This window comes from Ovis canadensis, chromosome 7, assembly GCF_042477335.2.
Source record: "Ovis canadensis isolate MfBH-ARS-UI-01 breed Bighorn chromosome 7, ARS-UI_OviCan_v2, whole genome shotgun sequence".
Taxonomy (NCBI): Eukaryota; Metazoa; Chordata; class Mammalia; order Artiodactyla; family Bovidae; genus Ovis; species Ovis canadensis.
The window spans coordinates 85,473,258-85,492,960 of record NC_091251.1 but is presented as its reverse complement, the minus strand read 5'-3'; the positions used below and the strand labels follow the sequence as shown (position 1 = coordinate 85,492,960).

General features: G+C 36.2%; 1 protein-coding gene across 1 annotated transcript in view; it reads left to right on the top strand.

Annotated features, from left to right (window-relative positions):
- KCNH5 (potassium voltage-gated channel subfamily H member 5) overlaps positions 1–19,703 on the top strand; it is a 387,182-nt gene that overhangs the window by 217,805 nt on the left and 149,674 nt on the right. The window contains exon 8 of the mRNA XM_069596769.1: positions 13,434–13,633. Within this exon, the coding sequence (XP_069452870.1) occupies positions 13,434–13,633 (200 nt within the window). The remainder of the gene's footprint in view (positions 1–13,433; positions 13,634–19,703) is intronic.

Below are 19,703 nucleotides of genomic sequence, written 5' to 3'. Positions count from 1 at the left end.
ATACAAATAAATTATTCTCTTTTAAAAAAATTTGGTATTTCTTTTTGTTTATTGCAAATATTGCATAACGCTGAAGTTTAAAGAACAGCAAAATCATTATAAATCATATTTGCCAAATATATGTATGAATTAATAAATGTGGCTTTTATAATTAAAAATATGCTGTTAATCTTTTCAGATTTCTCCTAAGAGATCCCCTTCATCATCTTAATGGTCACCTAGTTTGCAATTGTGTTGTTTTGCCATCATTTGTATTACCCAGTCTTTATTGTTGAATATTTTACTCTTTCTGCATATTAAAAAGAACACTTCAGTTATCATTTTTGTGCACTTATTTTATAATGTCATGGTGTAACTTCCAAGAAATGGGATAATTGGTCCAAACAGTGTACCCATTAAGACTTCAGCTGAGACCATTGAATAACTTGCCATTCTTGCTTTCTTGCGGTCTGCTAGTACATTCTAGGTTTCTTCAGGAATCATGATCTTAAGACAACATTCTAAAATATGCAAGTCCCCTTACTGACTGACTCTGGAAATTGCATAATATCATCACCGCCATATTCTATTGGAAGTCATAAACCAGCCCATATGAAAGGAAGCATATTCCACCTTTTGGTGGGGAAAGCAATAAAGTCTTACTGCAAAATGATGTACATACCAAGATAGGAAAAATGTATGGTCAGATTTTGAAATCTACCACAAAGGAACTTAATGACAAAGATTTGGAAGCAAGAGTAAACTGTTTGGAGGCTCACCAAGAAGATAGGTTATGACACTGTTTTTCAGAATATATGAGAAACTTTTGTCTGTCCCACAGATACCATTCTTAGTAGCCTCAACAGTTTATTTAGGTTGTTGGCAGTGCCATTTCACTCTGAGTCTTGGATCAATAATACTCATGTTTTGGCAAAGATGTATTTTAATATTATTTCAAGTTTTATATTTAATGCTTCCATGTTAATGTAAGTATAATAGTAACACCCACTTTATATAGAAAGAATAAGTGATCTAATGTTACATCCCTCTATTGTATCTTTTTACATTCTGGTGCTGAAGATTAGAGAAATGGCTTGCAGGTATAATTAATGAAAATTACATTTAAAATGTCTATTTAGTACAAAATAAACAGAGGAGAGTTGTAAATAAATTTATTTTTTCACCATAGTGGATCCATTCTGTATTCACCATATTTTTTCTTTTACTTTTTTCTTTTCTGTAGCTGATAAAACTAGACGTACAACTTGGTACAGTGAGTTGATGTTTGTTTTATAATTTGAAGAGAAAAGGAAAATCTCTGCATCAAATCATTGAACTACTTCAAGACTATCTGATCTCACCATTGTAGTTGGATTATTTTGTGTTTTAAAGTTTTTTAAATAAAAAGGTATAAGAATATATATGAATACCCTGAAAATTATAACTAATAAATGAATTCAGTCAAGTTGCAGGACATAGGATTAATATGCAGAAGTCTGTTATCTTTCTTTATACCAATAATGACCTATAAGAAAGAGAAAATTATTCTATTTAAGATCCTATCAAAAAGAGTAAAATACCTAGAAATAAAATTAACCAAGGTGGTAAAAGAACTGAACTCTGAAAACAACAAAACACTTATGAAAGAAACTAAAGATGATAGAAGTAAATTTAAAGATAGCCCATTCTCTTGGATTGGAAGAATTAATATTGTTAAAATGGTCATTCTACCCAAAGCAATCTACAGATTTAATATAATCCCTATCAAAATACCTATGAAAAATTTAACAGAACTGGAATGAATAGTCCTAAAATTAATATGGAACCACAGAAGATTCTTAATGGACAAAGCTATAAGTATCAGATTGTTTTCAAACTATATTGTGGCCTCCCTGTAATATAGGCTCTTTGTTTTCAGATGGTGTTACAGAGATATAATAATCAAGACAGTATGATTCTGCCACAAAACAGACACATAGATCAACAGAATAAATAGAGAGCTTAGAAATTAACCCACACACATATGGTCAATTAATCTTAGACAAAGGAGACAAGAATATACAATGCAGAAAAGACTCTCTTCAGGAGGTGGTGCCAGGAAAACATGACAGTTGAAAGAATCAGATAAGAACATTTCTTCATGCTATATACAAAAATAAATTCAAAATGGACTAAAGACCTAAATGTAAGACTAGAAACCACAAAACTCCTAGAAGAAAACAGGCAGAACACTTCTGGACATAATATTTTTTTTTTTGGATCTGTCTTCTAATGTAAAGGAAACAAAAGCAAAGCTAAACAAACAGATCCTAATTAACCTTAAAAGCTTTTACACAGCAAAACAAACCATTGACAAAATGAAACAACACACTCAATGGGAGAAAGTATTTACAAATTATATGGCTGGAAAGAAGTTAATATCCAAAATATATAAATAGCTCACATTGTAGTGAGCAGTGGAAGTCACTCAGCCATGTCCAAGTCTTTGCATCCCCATGGACTATACAGTTCATGGAATTCTCCAGGCCAGAATACTGGAGTGTGTAGCCTTTTCCTTCTCCAGAAAATCTTCCTAACCCAGGAATCGAACTCAGGTCTCCTGCATTGCAGGTGGATTCTTTACCAGCTGAGTCACAAGGGAAGTCCAAGAATACTGGAGTGGGTAGCCTATCCATTTTCCAGTGGATCTTCTTGACCCAGGAATCGAACCGAGGTCTCCTGCATTACAGGCAGATTCTTTACCAGCTGAGACATCAGGGAAGCCTGCATATCTGAGAGTATTATGTAAATGAATTACACTTCAATAAAAAATAGTAAGCATTGCCATGTAATTATTGGAGGCTTCTCAGGTGGCTCTAGTGATAAAGAAACTGCTTGCCAATGCAGGAGATGTAAGAGACACTGGTTTGATCCCTGGGTTGAGAAGATCCCTGGAGGAGAGCAAGGCAACCCATTCCCACATTCTTGCCTGGAGAATTCCATGGAAGAGGAGCCTGGAGGGCTACAGTCCATGGGGTTGCAAAGAGTCAGACACAACTGAAGTGACTTACCAGGCACACATGTAATTATTGAAACTAGTTTGATATAGTCAGTTTTTATGATGATCATGGTATCAGCTGAAAGCTATTGAAATCTTTCCAATATCTTGCTATAATTTGATAAAGTTAAAAAATATTTTCTTCTCGATGTCAACTTATCTTACTAGTTGAGCATTAATTCTAATAATAATTCAGTCAATTCATTGTATTACCTGGAATTCCTCCTTCAAAATGCCAACATCCCTAAGAGGGATAGTGTAACAAATAGTTTTCAATATTTAACACTTAACATCAAGTAATTAATGAAATTAATTTCTAACAAGATAGTTGGCATGGTTCGGGTACTAGGTGAAATGGGACATGGATTAAATGAATACTGGGAAAGAGAAAATATCTGGTTCATAACTGATGCCTGGAGGGTGCTTGCTTTTATGGGTCATTGCAAAAGAGTATCCAAGGAAACCTGAAGCCGTTATGAGACAGCTGGAAAGAAATAAAAGTTCCAAATTGGAGGCCTGATTATCAGCTTCATTTGTTCAGCCACTTGGAGTGATTTCAAGTGTTTTAACAGGCTATGTGATACATATACAATCATATTTTAGTGGAACATTTTCATTCCATGTCTTAAATTTCATTTATTAAAGGTAGACTTTAGTAAATAGAAATAGAAATGGTTGAACCAATTATGTGGCCTTAATGGTTAACAAAATGCATTCTTATAGAAGTATTTTATTATTTTTTTTCTGTAGTGATTTATTTTTTTAACTTTTTTTTTCCTTTATTTTAATTTACAATACTGTATTGGTTTTGAAGGCTAATTACTTTACAATATTGTATTGGTTTTGCCACACATCAACATGAATCCACCACAGGTACACACGTGTTCCCCATCCTGAACCCCCCTCCCACCTCTCTTCCTGTACCATCCCTCTGGGTCATCCCAGTGCACCAGCCCCAAGCATCTTGTATCCTGCATCAAACCTAGACTGGCAGTTTGTCTTATATGATATTATATATGTTTCAATGCCATTCTCCCAAATCATCCCACCCTCTCCCTCTCCCACAGAGTCCAAAAGACAATTCTATACATCTGTGTCTCTTTTGCTGTCTTGCATACAGGGTTATTATTATCATCTTTCTAAATTCCATATATATGTGTCAGTATACTGTATTGGTGTTTTTCTTTCTGGCTTACTTCATTCTGTATAATCGGCTCTAGTTTCATCCACCTCATTAGAACTGATTCAAATGTATTCTTTTTAATGGCTGAGTAATACTCCATTGTGTATATGTACCACAGCTTTCTTATCCATTCATCTGCTGATGGACATCTAGGTTGCTTCCATGTCCTGGCTATTATAAACAATGCTGCGATGAACATTGGGGTACACGTGTCTCTTTCAATTCTGGTTTCTTCAGTGTGTATGCCCAGCAGTGGGATTGCTGGGTCATAAGGCAGTTCTACTTCCAGTTTTTAAAGGAATCTCCACACTGTTCTCCATAGTGGCTGTACTAGTTTGCATTCCCACCAACAGTGCAAGAGGGTTCCCTTTTCTCCCCACCCTCTCCAGCATTTATTGTTTGTAGAGTTTTAGATTGCAGCCATTCTGACTGGCATGAAATGGTACCTCATTGTGGTTTTGATTTGCATTTCTCTGATAATGAGTGATGTTGAAACACATCTTTTCATGTGTTTGTTAGCCATCTGTATGTCTTCTTTGGAGAAATGTCTATTTAGTTCTTTGGCCCATTTTTTGATTGGGTCATTTATTTTTCTGGAATTGAGCTGCATAAGTTGCTTGTATATTTTTGAGATTAGTTGTTTGTCAGTTGCTTCATTTGCTATTATTTTCTCCCATTCAGAAGGCTGTCTTTTCACCTTGCTTATATCTTCCTTTGTTGTGCAGAAGCTTTTAATTTTAATTAGGTCCCATTTGTTTATTTTTGGTTTTATTTCCAATATTCTGGGAGGTGGGTCATAAAAGATCCTGCTGTGATTTATGACAGAGAGTGTTTTGCCTATGTTCTCCTCTAGGAGTTTTATAGTTTCTGGCCTTATGTTTAGATCTTTAATCTATGCATTTATTTTTGTGTATGGTGTTAGAAAGTGTTCTAGTTTCATTCTTTTACAAGTGGTTAACTAGTTTTCCCAGCACTGCTTGTTAAAGAGATTCTCTTTTCTCCATTGTATATTCTTGCCTCCTTTGTCAAAGATAAGGTGTCCATAGGTGTGTGGAAAAAGTTCATAGCAATACAGGCATACCTCAAGAAATAAGAAAAAAGTCAAATAAATAACCTAACTCTGCACCTAAGGCAACTAGAAAAGGAAGAAATGAAGAACCCCTGGGTTAGTAGAAGGAAATAAATCTTAAAAATTAGAGCAGAAATAAATGCAAAAGAAACAAAAGAGACCATAGCAACAATCAACAAAGCCAAAAGCTGGTTCTTTGAAAGGATAAATAAAATTGACAAACCATTAGCCAGACTCATCAAGAAACAAAGGGAGAAAAATCAAATTAATAAAATTAGAAATGAAAATGGAGAGATCACAACAGACAACACAGAAATACAAAGGATCATGAGACTACTGTCAGCAATTATATGCCAATAAAATGGACAACGTGGAAGAAATGAACAAATTCTTAGAAAAGTGCAACTTTCTAAAACTGAACCAGGAAGAAATAGAAAATCTTAACAGACCCATCACAAGCATGGAAATTGAAACTATAATCAGAAATCTTCCAGCAAACAAAAGCCCAGGTCCAGAGGGCTTCACAGCTGAATTCTACCAAAAATTTAGAGAAGAGCTAACACCTATCCTACTTGAACTCTTCCAGAAAATTGCAGAGGAAGGTAAACTTCCAAACTCATTCTATGAGGCCACCATCACCCTAATACCAAAACCTGACAAAGATGCCACAAAAAAAGAAAACTACAGGCCAATATCACTGATGAACATAGATGCAAAAATCCTTATATAAGTATTTTAAACTACATAGTTTAAGGCTAATGATTACTTGCCAAGATTTATAAAAGAGATAACTAGGAAAAATAAATGTTTGATGTCAACATGAATGGGCACAAAAAGTCTAGAAAATATAAATTGTTATAAGAAGGTGAATGGCTGCAGCGTGACCTAAGGAGCAAACAAAATGAAGTGACTGAGAACATAATTTATTCAGAGAACTGGATATCATCATCTGATCTGTTATTCTGTGCAACTTATAAGAGTGTAGGTAAAGTTACAATTAATTAGCTCAATACAGATTCTGTTTGACGCTGCCAGTTGTTTAACCATGAGAAATAAACTATACTTAATTTATATAGTTGGTATTGGTATAAGTTCATTTGTGAATTTTTGTAAACTATGAAAAGGATATGATGATCACTAGTTTTCTTTCAAAGGCTATGATTTTGGAGAATTAAGGATTAACACTTTTCCTTTGGAAGTAGTAAGTACTACTTGAGAACAGAGATTATGTTTTATTGTTAGTGACTATTGCAGTGGAGGCATATAATAGATGTTCAATGAATATCCATGGAATTAAGCAATGCATGAATGAAATCTGGGATTAAGTTATATGACATTATTCAATCATTTAAACTTTGTTTATTTTTGAAAGCATTCATTCATGACTTCAATGTTTATATTATAAAAATAATGGATATTTTTGAGTATTAAGATATATTCAATAAAGTATATTAAAATTTATTTTTCCTAAATATGCTATTAGACTGATGTATATCATAAGGAACTCACTACTCTCCTCTCTCAGGTTTACTAATCAGTTGAGAATCAACTATTCATAAAACTGTTTATTAGAACATTAGAGTTACATAAATAATCAAAATTAGTGGCTTAAGACAAGAATAGCCATTTATTTCACTCACGAATCTATAATTCATGCAGGGCTAGGAAGGCATGACTTATTTCTGGCACATATGTTATTGCTGGGTTTGCTTGAGTGGGTCTGAAAAATTCACTTCTTAGTTGGCTCAGCCACATACATGGCTAGTAAGCTGATGTTGTCAAGCTATGTGCTGCATACGGAATCATAGATTGATAGGACATTTTCCTTCCCATCTTAACTATCATTATTAAATATCAGTATAAATAGAAGGGGAAGTGATGGTTGAACCATCCACCCTGCCTTAAGTGTTATCAGAAATGTCTTCTTATATCCATAGTTAAAATTGTTAAGCCTAAGGCCATTGTTTAGCTGGGAGCTCAGCCAAGACTCTTGGCCAGGGGCCTTGATTTCTCTCCATGTGGACCTTTCCAGAGGAATATTCAGACTCCTTCACAACACAGAAACTATATTCTAGTTATTTTAGTGGGTATTTTAGTAGTGAGGAATGAGAAATTTCTAGTTTCATAAGGCATGGGCCCAGATATTGGCATGTGATTATAGTTACCATAATCCGTTAGTGAAATAGTTAATAGAGTACGCCTAGATTCAAGGGAAAGGAAAAAAGACTATGGCTATCTATGGGAAGAGTGTCAGACAATTATAGCCATCTTTAATCTAATATAATTGTCTTTAAAATAATCCCCTTACGGTGAATAAGAAAACTATAGGGCTTTTAGGTATGATATTTACAGTATATATGTCACAATAAACTGTGGAAAATTCTGAAAGAGAGGGGAATACCAGACCACCTGACCTGCCTCTTGAGAAACCTGTATGCAGATCAAGAAGCAACAGTTAGAACTGGACATGGAACAACAGACTGGTTCCAAATAGGAAAAGGAGTACATCAAGGCTGTATACTGTCACCCTGCTTATTTGACTTATATGCAGAGTACATCATGAGAAACACTGGGCTGGAAGAAGCATAAGCTGGAATCAAGATTGCTGGGAGAAATATCAATAACCCCAGATATGCAGATGATACCATTTTTATAGCAAAAAGTGAAGAGGAACTAAAAAGCCTCTTGATGAAAATAAAAGAGGAGAGTGAAAGTTGGCTTAAAGCTCAACATTCAGAAAACGAAGATCATGGCACCTGGTCCCATCACTTCATGGCAAATAGATGGGGAAACAGTGGAAACAGTGTCAGACTTTATTTTGGGGGGCTCCATAATCACTGCAGATGGTGACTGCAGCCATGAAATTAAAAGACACTTACTCCTTGGGAGAAAAGTTATGACCAACCTAGATAGCATATTCAAAAGCAGAGACATTTCTTTGCCACAAAGGTCCGTCTAGTCAAGGCTATGGTTTTTCCAGTGGTCATATATGGATGTGAGAGTTGGACTATGAAGAAAGCTGAGCACCGAAGAATTGATGCTTTTGAACTGCGGTGTTGGAGAAGACTCTTGAGAGTCCCTTGGACTGCACCGAGATCCAACCAGTCCATTCTGAAGGAGATCAGCCCTGGGATTTCTTTGAAAGGAATGATGGTAAAGGTGAAACTCCAGTACTTTGGCCACCTCATGCAAAGAGTTGACTCATTGGAAAAGACTCTGATGCTGGGAGGGATTGGGGGCAGGAGGAGAAGGGGACGACCGAGGATGAGATGGCTGGATGGCATCACGGACTTGATGGACATGAGTCTGAGTGAACTCCGGGAGTTGGTGATGGACAGGGAGGCCTGGCGTGCTGCGATTCATGGAGTCGCAAAGAGTCGGGCACGAGTGAGTGACTGAACCGAACTGAACTGATGTCAGAATTACCAAGTCTTTAAATATGATGTGAAAGTGAAAGTCACTTAGTCGCGTCCAACTCTTTGTGATCCCATGGACTATACAGTCCATGGAATTCTCCAGGCCAGAATGCTGGAGTGGGTAGCCTTTCCCTACTGCAGAGGATCTTCCCAATCGAGGGACTGAACCCAGGTCTTCCATATTGGAGGTGCATTCTTTACCAGCTGAGCCAGGAGGGAAGCACTTAAATATGATAAGCTAGTAAAACTGGGCTTGTCTTAAATTGTATCAAGCTTAAAAGGCTACAGGAGAGCATATAAAAAGAGGCTTAACAAATTTTAACTGGTCAATCAAATTATTAGTAGTAAAGTAGGAAAATTACCTCTATGGCATCCCATTCAAAGAAAGTGAAAATGAAAGTGAAATCGCTGTCGTGTCCGACTCTTTGCGATGCCATGGACTGTAGCCCACCAGTCTCATCCATCCATGGGATTTTTCAGGTAAGAGTACTGGAGTGGGCTGCTTTTTCCTTCTGCAGGGGATCTTCCCGACCCAGTGATCGAACCTGGGTCTCCCGGATTGTAGGCAGACACTTTACCATCTGAGCCACCAGGGAAGTTCCAAAATATATTTCTTTGATCCCCTTTTTTTTGGGGGGGGTGGACAAGAATACTGGAGTAGGTTGCCATTTCCTTCTACAGGAGACTTTCCTGACCCAGGGATTGAAGCCGGGTCTCCCGCATTGTAGGCCAATGCTTTATCACCTGAGCCTTCAGGAAGTAAAATAGGAAAATTACCTCTATGGCATCCCATTCAAAGTATAAAGTTATATAATAGTCCCCTACAAACCTTGCCGGGTCAAGCAAGAGCATTCGTGTTTGATGAATGATAATAGGACTTCCCAATTCATTTACTATCTTAATATGGCCAGGACATGTATCACCTTAGTTTCTTGATACTTTATTTTCTCACGTGCATTAAGAATGTGTACTTCTTCTGTGTTTTTGTGTCACCAGTAGTGAAACTTTGATTTGAAAAGAAGAATGTTTCTGAAAAAATTTTTTCCTAGGTTTTTGGTGTGTCAGTTTACTGAAGAAAAATACTTAAATACCTATAATGTTCCAGGAACTGATCTTTGTTCTGGAAATTCAGCAGTGAGCAAAAAAGAAAGAAGGGCCAGGCTAGTATTTACGGATTTTGCGTCTCTAATTGGGAAGGTAGATATCAACAGATAAATATGTCATATAAATTAAAGTAGTGATGAATAAGTTTAGGAACAAAGACATTAAAGGGGGTGGAGACTGATGCTGAAGGAAGGGGATGTTTTTTCTGCTGAATGAAAGTCAATTGTTTGGAAGCTATTTCCATGATGATGATGCTGATATATACATAACATTTCATGGATGCTTACTCCGTATTGGACTCTTTTAAAACTATTTTATATGAGTTATCTTAGTTAGCACAACTCCTTTGTAAGGAGTCTAGAGTAACTGTAAAGTTGAAAGAGAGGAAATAGAATACTCAAGAGTTCTAGTAACTGGTCCAAAGACACTTAGCTAGTCAGTGGGAAAGCATGTACTCTTAAAGGAGACAAGAATGCTGGTAGAGGTGGTGAGAGAAATTGAATTGAGGCTCTATTTTGAAGGTAGAGCCGATAAGAATTGATAATGGAGTAGATTAGATGAATCAAGGAGTGAATTGAAGAAAGACTCTGTAGCTTTAATCTGAGGAAATAGGTGTGGCTTTGCAATTTAATGAGATGAAAAATGCACTTGGTTGTTGAAGAGAAGGTAGTGGTAAATGAATTCTCTTGTGAACATGTTAGATTTGAATGGCATTAGACATTCAAGGATATCTGTGCATCTGTAGTTCAAGAGAGGTTATTACTTTAGGAGTTAGCAGCCTAGAGCTAGTTTCTATTGAGATCGATTTCTTTCATTGTTGGGTGTCATGTTCCATGGTCACTTTCCTTAAGGATGTACTCTTTTATCCTGTGAACAGAAACTGTGGTGGGAAGCGGTATTGTTCTTGCCATGGAATGTCATACTTGCTGTCACCATAGTTTATGGAATGTGCACTAGTCTTAAATGTTGAAAATATTTTTTTAGAAGAAGTGATTTCTCTTTTTAAAAATATACATATATTACTTGGATTTGTATAGATGATAAAACTTATATAATGTTGTATACCCCCAAAATGACTGAATGCAAAATACTAGTTAAATATAATGTCTGTTTGTTTTTGTTGTTCAGTCACTAAGTCATGTCCGACTCTTTGTGACCCCATGGACTGTAGCCCTCCAATTCTGTCCATGGGATTCTCTAGGCAAGAATATTGGAGTGGATTGCTATTTCCTCCTCTAGGTGATCTTCTCGACCCAGGAATTGAACCTGTATCTCTTACATCTCTTGCATTGGTGGGCAGATTCTTATAGTTCTGTAGGATGTCATAATTGAGAGAGCTGCATATGGGTATATGTGAGCTTTCTGCTGATTTTTGTAACATTTCAAAGTAAAAAATTTATACATAATTATGTATGTATTATGTATATATAATTATGTACATATTATATGTATCACAAATATGTATGTATGTACAAATATACATATGTATTTATACATATAAATTACATATATTATATATACATATATGCATGCACATAATTATATGTATATAGTTGAATGTCTTACCTTAAATTATGACCTTGATTAATCTTACTCAGTATAGGATACCACACTCACATGAAAGCTGGAGGCAGAAGATATCTTTGTAATATACCCAGCTTAATGGGATGTTGATTATATCCTTCATTTATTCATGCTGAAAACTATAAATACCTTGACAGTTTTATTCATATTTCAGTGCTTAAGCTATTCATATGACTAGAATGTGTGCATATTTAATGTACCCCAAAAGATGAAATGTGTGGTAATTTGTTTAACTAAAAGGCAGTAGTAAGACACTTTGGCAAATAGAGCATATTACAAGCATTTTAGGGAGCCAAACAAGTTGAACATGTCAAAATAATAGTTCTGTAATATTCACTGACATCTTAAAATAGCTGGAGGCTATTCAAAAGCATGACTGTAGCATTATTTAATTAACCTGTAAAAAGCTCATTATTTAAAAAACAAATTCTCTTCATGTCACTTTCTTGGAAATTCAAAATTCCATGTTTGTTATATGATTCTTCTACCATTAGTTTGTTCACATTATTTCTGTGCTTATCTTTCTTAATACCAACAGTGAGGAATAGAGTTTTAAGTCTGTGATTACCTCTACTTTTTTGTTGTTTTTAAATATAAATATTCAATGATTTAAAGATCTTGTTGAGAAGTGTCAGCATTATATTCTTCCTACTTAGTTTTAGCAAAATATTGTCTATCTTAAAAATTGTTCTGTGCTGACACCAACATCCCAAAATAATAGCAACCCCCCCCTCATAAAAACAGACCAAAAAAAAACCCTTAAAAGTGATTTAAAAAAGAACCTGAGCAACTGCTTGTAAAATCATAGCTTCTTATTGTGAAATTTTAATTTGTTATGCTCAAAGAGCCACTGTTCTTAAAGAAAACAAGTGATTTTCTGAAAATAGATTGAGGATCTTAAGTTGGTTCACTGGTTTGATATAATACTCTTTCCATCAAGTGGAATTTGATTGATGAAACTGTGAAATGAAACAGTTCATACATTTTGTTCAGAGGAATTATTTTTTCAAATGCTTAGAGGAACAAGAATGGAAGTGATTATCACCTGATATTCTACTTATTTGTGAAATGCTTTTGCAATAAGTATGGTTATTAAACATAGTGTTTACTGAATATTAAAGGGAATAAAATAGTGCCTTCTTTTCAAAAGAGGGCTGTTAAGGGATAAAACTAAAGGGACAGGATAGGTTAGGAGTGGTGTGTGATTGAAGATGTATTTATTTGGCTCTGAACTCCACTGCTTTTGAAAGTTTTTTCAAGATCGGGTCAACATTAGTAACCTGATAGATCTGGAGAAAGAGGAGTTGGTACATTATTGGTTGATGGAGGAAGTAGTAATCAGGGGCATTAGAACACCTTATACTTTTCTTTAGCTACTGTAGATAGATAACAGTGGTTTGCAGGTTACAAGTTATTCTTAAAATAATGAAGTAAAAAAAAACCCTTACAGTACTGGATTACTGACATAAATTTAATAAGTAGAAATTATAGGCACTCCAAAAGTTTTATTGTAGCTGTTAATTCCAATTCTGTTTCTTCCTAGAATCTTCTAGAAATGAAACACCTTGATTTGCCTTCTCATCCTATATTTTTGATATTCTGTCAAAAATATTGATAAGCAGGGAAATATTCCATAAGCTGGAAGAAGCATGCAATGAGAATGAGCATATATTTCTAAACTGAATCATCAATTCCTCAAAATTTTAAATTGATTAAGCTTCATTCAGGGAGACAGGGCTGGAGGATAATTTTAGTGATAAGGCTAGGAGGCAAATCATAAACTTGGATCATCTAATTCTTCATGAAATCTATCAATCACCTTCATGTTTTACCAAATTGACTAGCTGGTGGTCACTCATAAAATCATGTTTATCATACTAAAGATAAGATTTACTGAGTGAACACCAAATTGTAGGCACTCTTCTCAGGGAGTTATCATGCATAATCCTGAAAAGTTTACTAAGGTATCTTTGTCAGATAATTTATTGATCTGGACAGTATTCATAACATTTATTTTCACTTGGGATATTTGTTTTATTTTCATCATTTCTTCTCTTTCAGCTCTTCTTTATGCAACTATTTTTGGAAATGTTACCACAATTTTCCAGCAAATGTATGCCAACACCAACCGATACCATGAGATGCTAAATAATGTACGGGACTTTCTGAAACTCTATCAGGTCCCCAAAGGCCTTAGTGAACGAGTCATGGATTATATTGTCTCAACATGGTCCATGTCGAAAGGCATTGACACAGAAAAGGTATGGATTATTATAACTGTTTTTGTTACTTATTTTATGTTTCAATAGGATCTTCAGATGCATGTAACTTTGTCACTCACATATTACTTGTATATTATTGTTATTCTGTTTTTCACAAGCAAATATCAGTCAGTCATATTACTTAGCACTTAGAAGGTAGAAAGCAGTCAACCATTAATCATCAATTAGTACTAGTAGTCATCACACTTAATTTAGGGATTGTGGTTCCTGAAAACAACTGATTACTTCATTTGCCTAAAACACTCTCATTACACTCAGAATAATTTTCCAAATTCCTCAAAAATGCTAACAGTGTTGCCATTTCTCCTGCTAGATTTTATTCCTGATTTCGCTTTTGACACTTCGCTCATTTAGAATTTAGAAATGTCCTTGATTATAACTAAAAGGTTATGTGTCTTCTATTTTACCCTCTACTTAAATTCCTCTTCTCTCACTTTTATGTTTTATAATGCAACTTAAAATTCTTTGTTTTTCCCATTTCTTTACAAAACTTATGAAATGAATACCACCTCTAGAATCCACCTGACATTGCTAAATTCTTTCTTGTCTTTTCATGGAATCTCTAAATTTTTACGATCTAACTTATACCAGGGTGAAAGAAGAAATCAAAGTCCTCTCATGATAAATAAAGTCAAATTAAAAAGTCCTAACTTCCTATACCCAGCTGATTCACATCAAACGTAGAGAATGACAAGTAGGGCTTGCATATAAGAATTTTAGAGAAAACTGATCTTGAACTATTTCACTTTATAAGCATTGATGAAGGCTTTATTTTTTGGTACTGATTTTTGACATATGGTAATCAGTACATTTGGTAATCAGCACATTTTTGACATATGGTAATCAGCACATAACTTGGCCAACAAAAGTCCATATAGTCAAAGCTATAGTTTTACCAGTAGTCATATATGGATGTGAGAGTTGGACCATAAAGAAGGCTGAGCGCTGAAGAATTGATGCTTTTGAACTATGGTATTAGAGAAGACTCTTGCGAGTCCCTTGGACTACAAGGAGATCCAACCAGTCCATCCTGAAGGAGATCAGTCCCGGATATTCATTGGAAAGACTAATGCTGAAGCTGAAGCTCCAATACTTTGGCCAGCTGATGCGAAGAACTGACTCATTAGAAAAGACTCTGATGCTGGGAAAGATTGAAGGCAGGAAGAGAAGGGGATGACAGAGGACGAGATGGTTGGATGTCATCACTGACTCAATGGACATGAATTTGAGCAAGCTCCAGGAGATGGTGAAGGACAGAGAGGCCTGGCATGATGCAGGCCATGGGGTCACAAAGAGTTGGACATGACTGAGCGAATGAAAAACAACAACAAATCATTTCCCACATTTTGTGTTTTTAATCATAGGAGGTTGACATAGAATTTCTTTCAGACCGTCTCAACAAGCAACCTTTCAGTGTCATGGTGAAAGAACCAATGAACAAAGTAGATTTTTAGTTAGGGGAATTTCATGAAGCAAGTAGGAAGTTTTAAGCCAGAACAGCTGTTGTTAGGGGCAGAACGGCTGAGGGGAGTTGAAGGGAATGGACTTGAAAAGTAAGAGTTGAAGGACTGAAGCCTGCAGAGAGTGCAAGTGAGATTCTGGAGGATAGCTGTGTGGAAGAATTATGAAAGAGGGAATTATTTGCTCATTCTTCCACAGTTTGCAAGATGCAATTAAATGGTCCCTTAATGTGGACTATGTGACCACAGAGGGGAAAGGACAAATTGCACATCTGTGGAATTTGATTAATGTGTGCCTGAACTGATATAAGGTTATTAGTGAGGGAATCAAAGAAGGAAAAAGGCTTCCTCAGAGGTGCATGTGGGAATCAGTGTTTAAATTGCCAAATGCAGGATATTCTTTGAGGTCCACACTCAGTGAAACTGAGCTCAGAGGCAACCATCTACCTTGTCAATCAGTGTCTTGGTCAGAAGCTTTTTTTTTCCAGAAAATTCAGTGGGGTCTAATGGTAGCTGACAGAAAACATCAGTAAAATGTTGGAATGATAGCTCTTTACATAAACCCAGAGCCTATGCCACAGATCTGGTACAGATCTGATCTTCTAGTTCCTTTTTCTCTCTGAATTCCCAGATGCTGGGAATAATGGAATCAACAGATTCTCACAAGCTTTCCCTCTAGTACCTACTCACCTGTCTGCTTCATGATACAGTTAGGGTATAATGCACTGGAATTGGGTGTGTAAAGAAGTGCATCCACAATGTAGTTTCAGTATGGACATTTTTTTTGTTGTTTGCTATTCACTATTTGTGGTCACAGGAATATACTACTGATTGGTAGAATATTGATGGAAAATGGAGTGTTAGGGAAAAAAGATGAAGGGAATATTAAAATTGAAATAAAATTTTTATTCACATGAAAATATTTTTAAAGAAATAAGTAAAAATATTAAAATAAATTCAGTTCAGTGCAGTTCAGTTGCTCAGTTGTGTCCGAATCTTTGCGACCCCATGAACCGCAGCATGCCAGGCCTCCCTGTCCATCACCAACTCCCAGAGTCCACCCAAACCCATGTCCATCGTGTTGGTGATGCCATCCAACCATCTCATCCTCTGTCATCTCCTTCTTGTCCCACCTTCAATCTTTCTTAGCATCAGGGTCTTTTCAAATGAGTCAGCTCTCTGCATCAGGTGGCCAAAGTATTGGAGTTTCAGCTTCAACATCAGTCCTGCCAATGAACACCCAGGACTAATCTCCTTTAAGATGGACTGGTTGGATCTCCTTGCAGTCCAAGGGACTCTCAAGAGTCTTCTCCAACACTACAGTTGAAAAGCATCAATACTTCTGTGCTCAGCTTTCTTTATAGTCCAACTCTCACATCCATACATGACCACAGAAAAAACCATAGCCTTGACTAGACGGACCTTTGTTGGCAAAGTAATGTCTCTGCTTTTTAATATGCTGTCTAAGTTGGTCATAACTTTCCTTCCAAGGAGTAAGTGTCTTTTAATTTCATGGCTGCAGTCACCATCTGCAGTGATTTTGAAGCCCAGAAAAGTAAAGTCAGCCACAGTTTCTACTGTATCTCTATCTATTTGCCATGAAGTGATAGGAATGGATGCCATGATCTTAGTTTTCTGAATGTTGAGCTTCAAGCCAACTTTTTCACTGTCCTCTTTCACTTTCATCAAGAGGCTCTTTAGTTCTTCTTCACTTTCTGCCATAAGGGTGGTGTCATCTGCATATCTGAGGTTATTGATATTTCTCCCGGCAATCTTGATTCCAGCTTGTGCTTCCTCCAGCCCAGCGTTTCTCATGATGTACTCTGCATATAAGTTAAAAAGGCAGGGTGACAATATACAACCTTGACGTACTCCTTTTCCTATTTGGAACCAGTCTGTTGTTCCATGTCCAGTTCTAACTGTTGCTTCCTGACCTGTGTACAGGTTTCTCAAGAGGCATTCAGTTGGTCTGGTATTCCCATCTCTTTCAGAATTTTTCACAGTTTATTGTGATCCACACAGTCAAAGGCTTTGGCATAGTCAATAATGCAGAAATATATATTTTTCTGGAACTCTCTTCCTTTTTCAATGATCCAGCAGATGTTGGCAATTTGATCTCTGGTTCCTCTGCCTTTTCTAAAACCAGCTTGAACATCTGGAAGTTCACGGTTCATGTATTGCTAAAGCCTGGCTTGGAGAATTTTGAGCATTACTTTACTAGCATGTGAGATGAGTGCAATTATGCAGTAGTTTGAGCATTCTTTGGCATTGCCTTTCTTTGGGATTGGAATACAAACTGACCTTTTCCAGTCCTGTGGCCACTGCTGAGTTTTCCAAACTTGCTGGCATATTGAGTGCAGCACTTTCACAACATCATTTTTTAGAATTTGAAATAGCTCAACTGGAATTCCATCGCCTCCACTAGCTTTGTTCGTGGTGATGCTTCCTAAGGCCCACCTGACTTCACATTCCAGGATGTCCAGCTCTAGATGAGTGTGATACCTTCGTGATTATCTGGGTCATGAAGATCTTTTTTGTACAGTTCTTCTGTGTATTCTTGCTGGCTCTTCTTAATATCTTCTGCTTCTGTTAGGTCCATACCATTTCTTTCCTTTATTGTGCCCATCTTTGCATGAAATATTTCCTTGGTATCTCTAATTTTCTTGAAGAGGTCTCTTGTCTTTCCCATTCTGTTGTTTTCCTCTATTTCTTTGCATTGATCACTGAGGAAGGCTTTCTTATTTCTCCTTGCTATTCTTTGGAACTCTGCATTCAAATGGGAATATCTTTCCTTTTCTCCTTTGCTTTTAACTTCTCTTCTTTTCACAGCTATTTGTAAGGCTTCCTCAGACAGCCATTTTGCTTTTTTGCATTTCTTTTTCTTGGGGACGGTCTTGATTCCTGTCTCCTGTACAATGTCATGAATCTCCATCCATAGTTTCAGGCACTCTGTCTATCAGATCTAGTCCCTTAAATCTATTTCTCACTTCCACTGTATAGTCATAAGGGATTTGACTTAGGTCATACCTGAATGGTCTAGTGGTTTTCCCCACTTTCTTCAATTTCAGTCTGAATTTGGCAATAAGGAGTTCATGATCTGAGCCACAGTCAGCTCCTGGTGTTGTTTTTGTTGACTGTATAGAGCTTCTCCATCTTTGGCTGCAAAGAATATAATCAATCTGATTTTGGTGTTGACCATCTGGTGATGTCCATGTGTAGAGTCTTCTCCTGTATTGTTGGAAGAGGATATTTGCTATGACCAATGCGTTCTCTTGGCAGAACCCTGTTAACCTTTGTCCTGCTTCATTCTGTACTCCAAGGCCAAATTTGCCTGTTACTCCAGGTGTTTCTTGACTTTGTACTTTTGCCTTAATATGTAAAGTGACTTACAGAGCAATAGAAAAAATTAGAATATAATTTTATATAAGTTATATATATTTTATATATTTTTATAATAAGTTTAATCTTATTATCCCCATATATTTTTTTGTTTGCAGGATAACTTATAGAAGCCAAAAATACAAAAATTACTAATAAACATACAAAATGTCTTCCTTTCACTTGTAATGAATAAATACCTAAGGAACAAGAGACTGTTAAAGATAATTCCCAATATTAACATAGACTGTAGTGACTGATACTATTATGTTATTCTGGTCTATATGTAGTTTAGTAGGGCACTTCTTTTGAAAGCAGTTTGACCAAGAAAATATACAAAATTTGGAAATATCTAGACCTCAGTCACTATGCCTCTACCCTCTTCTGTCTAGAATCTCTCCTTTAGTGATATCATACAATCTGATGACTATAATAATATATGCTAACACCACCCTAGTGTACCTAATCATCCTGGACCTATTCTCTGATCCACAGATTCCCCTATTCGACTGCCTACTCATATCCAATGAAGTTGTCCAGAACTGAACTCCTAATCATCTCCCATAAACCAACTCCACTGACATTCTTCCCCAGTGCAATTCATAGAAACTCCACTCCTCAGCTGTTTAGGACAAACCTCCTACATTGAAACTTCCACCAAAATCCTGTTGGCTCCATCTCTATTTCTCACCACCTCCATTGCTATTACTTGGCTAAAGTCACTCTCTTTTGTCCTGTGTATGTTATTTTGTAGCCAAGTGATTGATCTGTTCATCCTCCCCTGTCCCTTTATAAATTATTTTCAAAATGGCAACCAGTAAGCTTATTTGGCTTTCATAATAAAGCTTTCTATCTTTTCTGTTCCTCTCTTGTCTCTCTTTTCATCTTATTTATCTAATCCATCCATCCTTCCATTCATCCATTGTATATCTATCTGTTATATAATTCATCTTTACTTTTGATAATAGAAATGACATTGGTTGAGCCTGTTAAAATAGGATAGAAGAAAGAAAATGAAAGTTTGATGACAGTAATCACATAAATCTTATAGTTGTAGAAATAATCTTAGAAATATGGATTTACTTGAAGATAGCTTTAGTAAACAGCACCTGGTTTTTAAGAGTTATGCTGTTTGACACTGGGCTTCTCTGGTGGCTCAGATCTTAAAAAAATCTGTCTGTAATGCAGGAGACCCAGGTTTGACCTCTGGG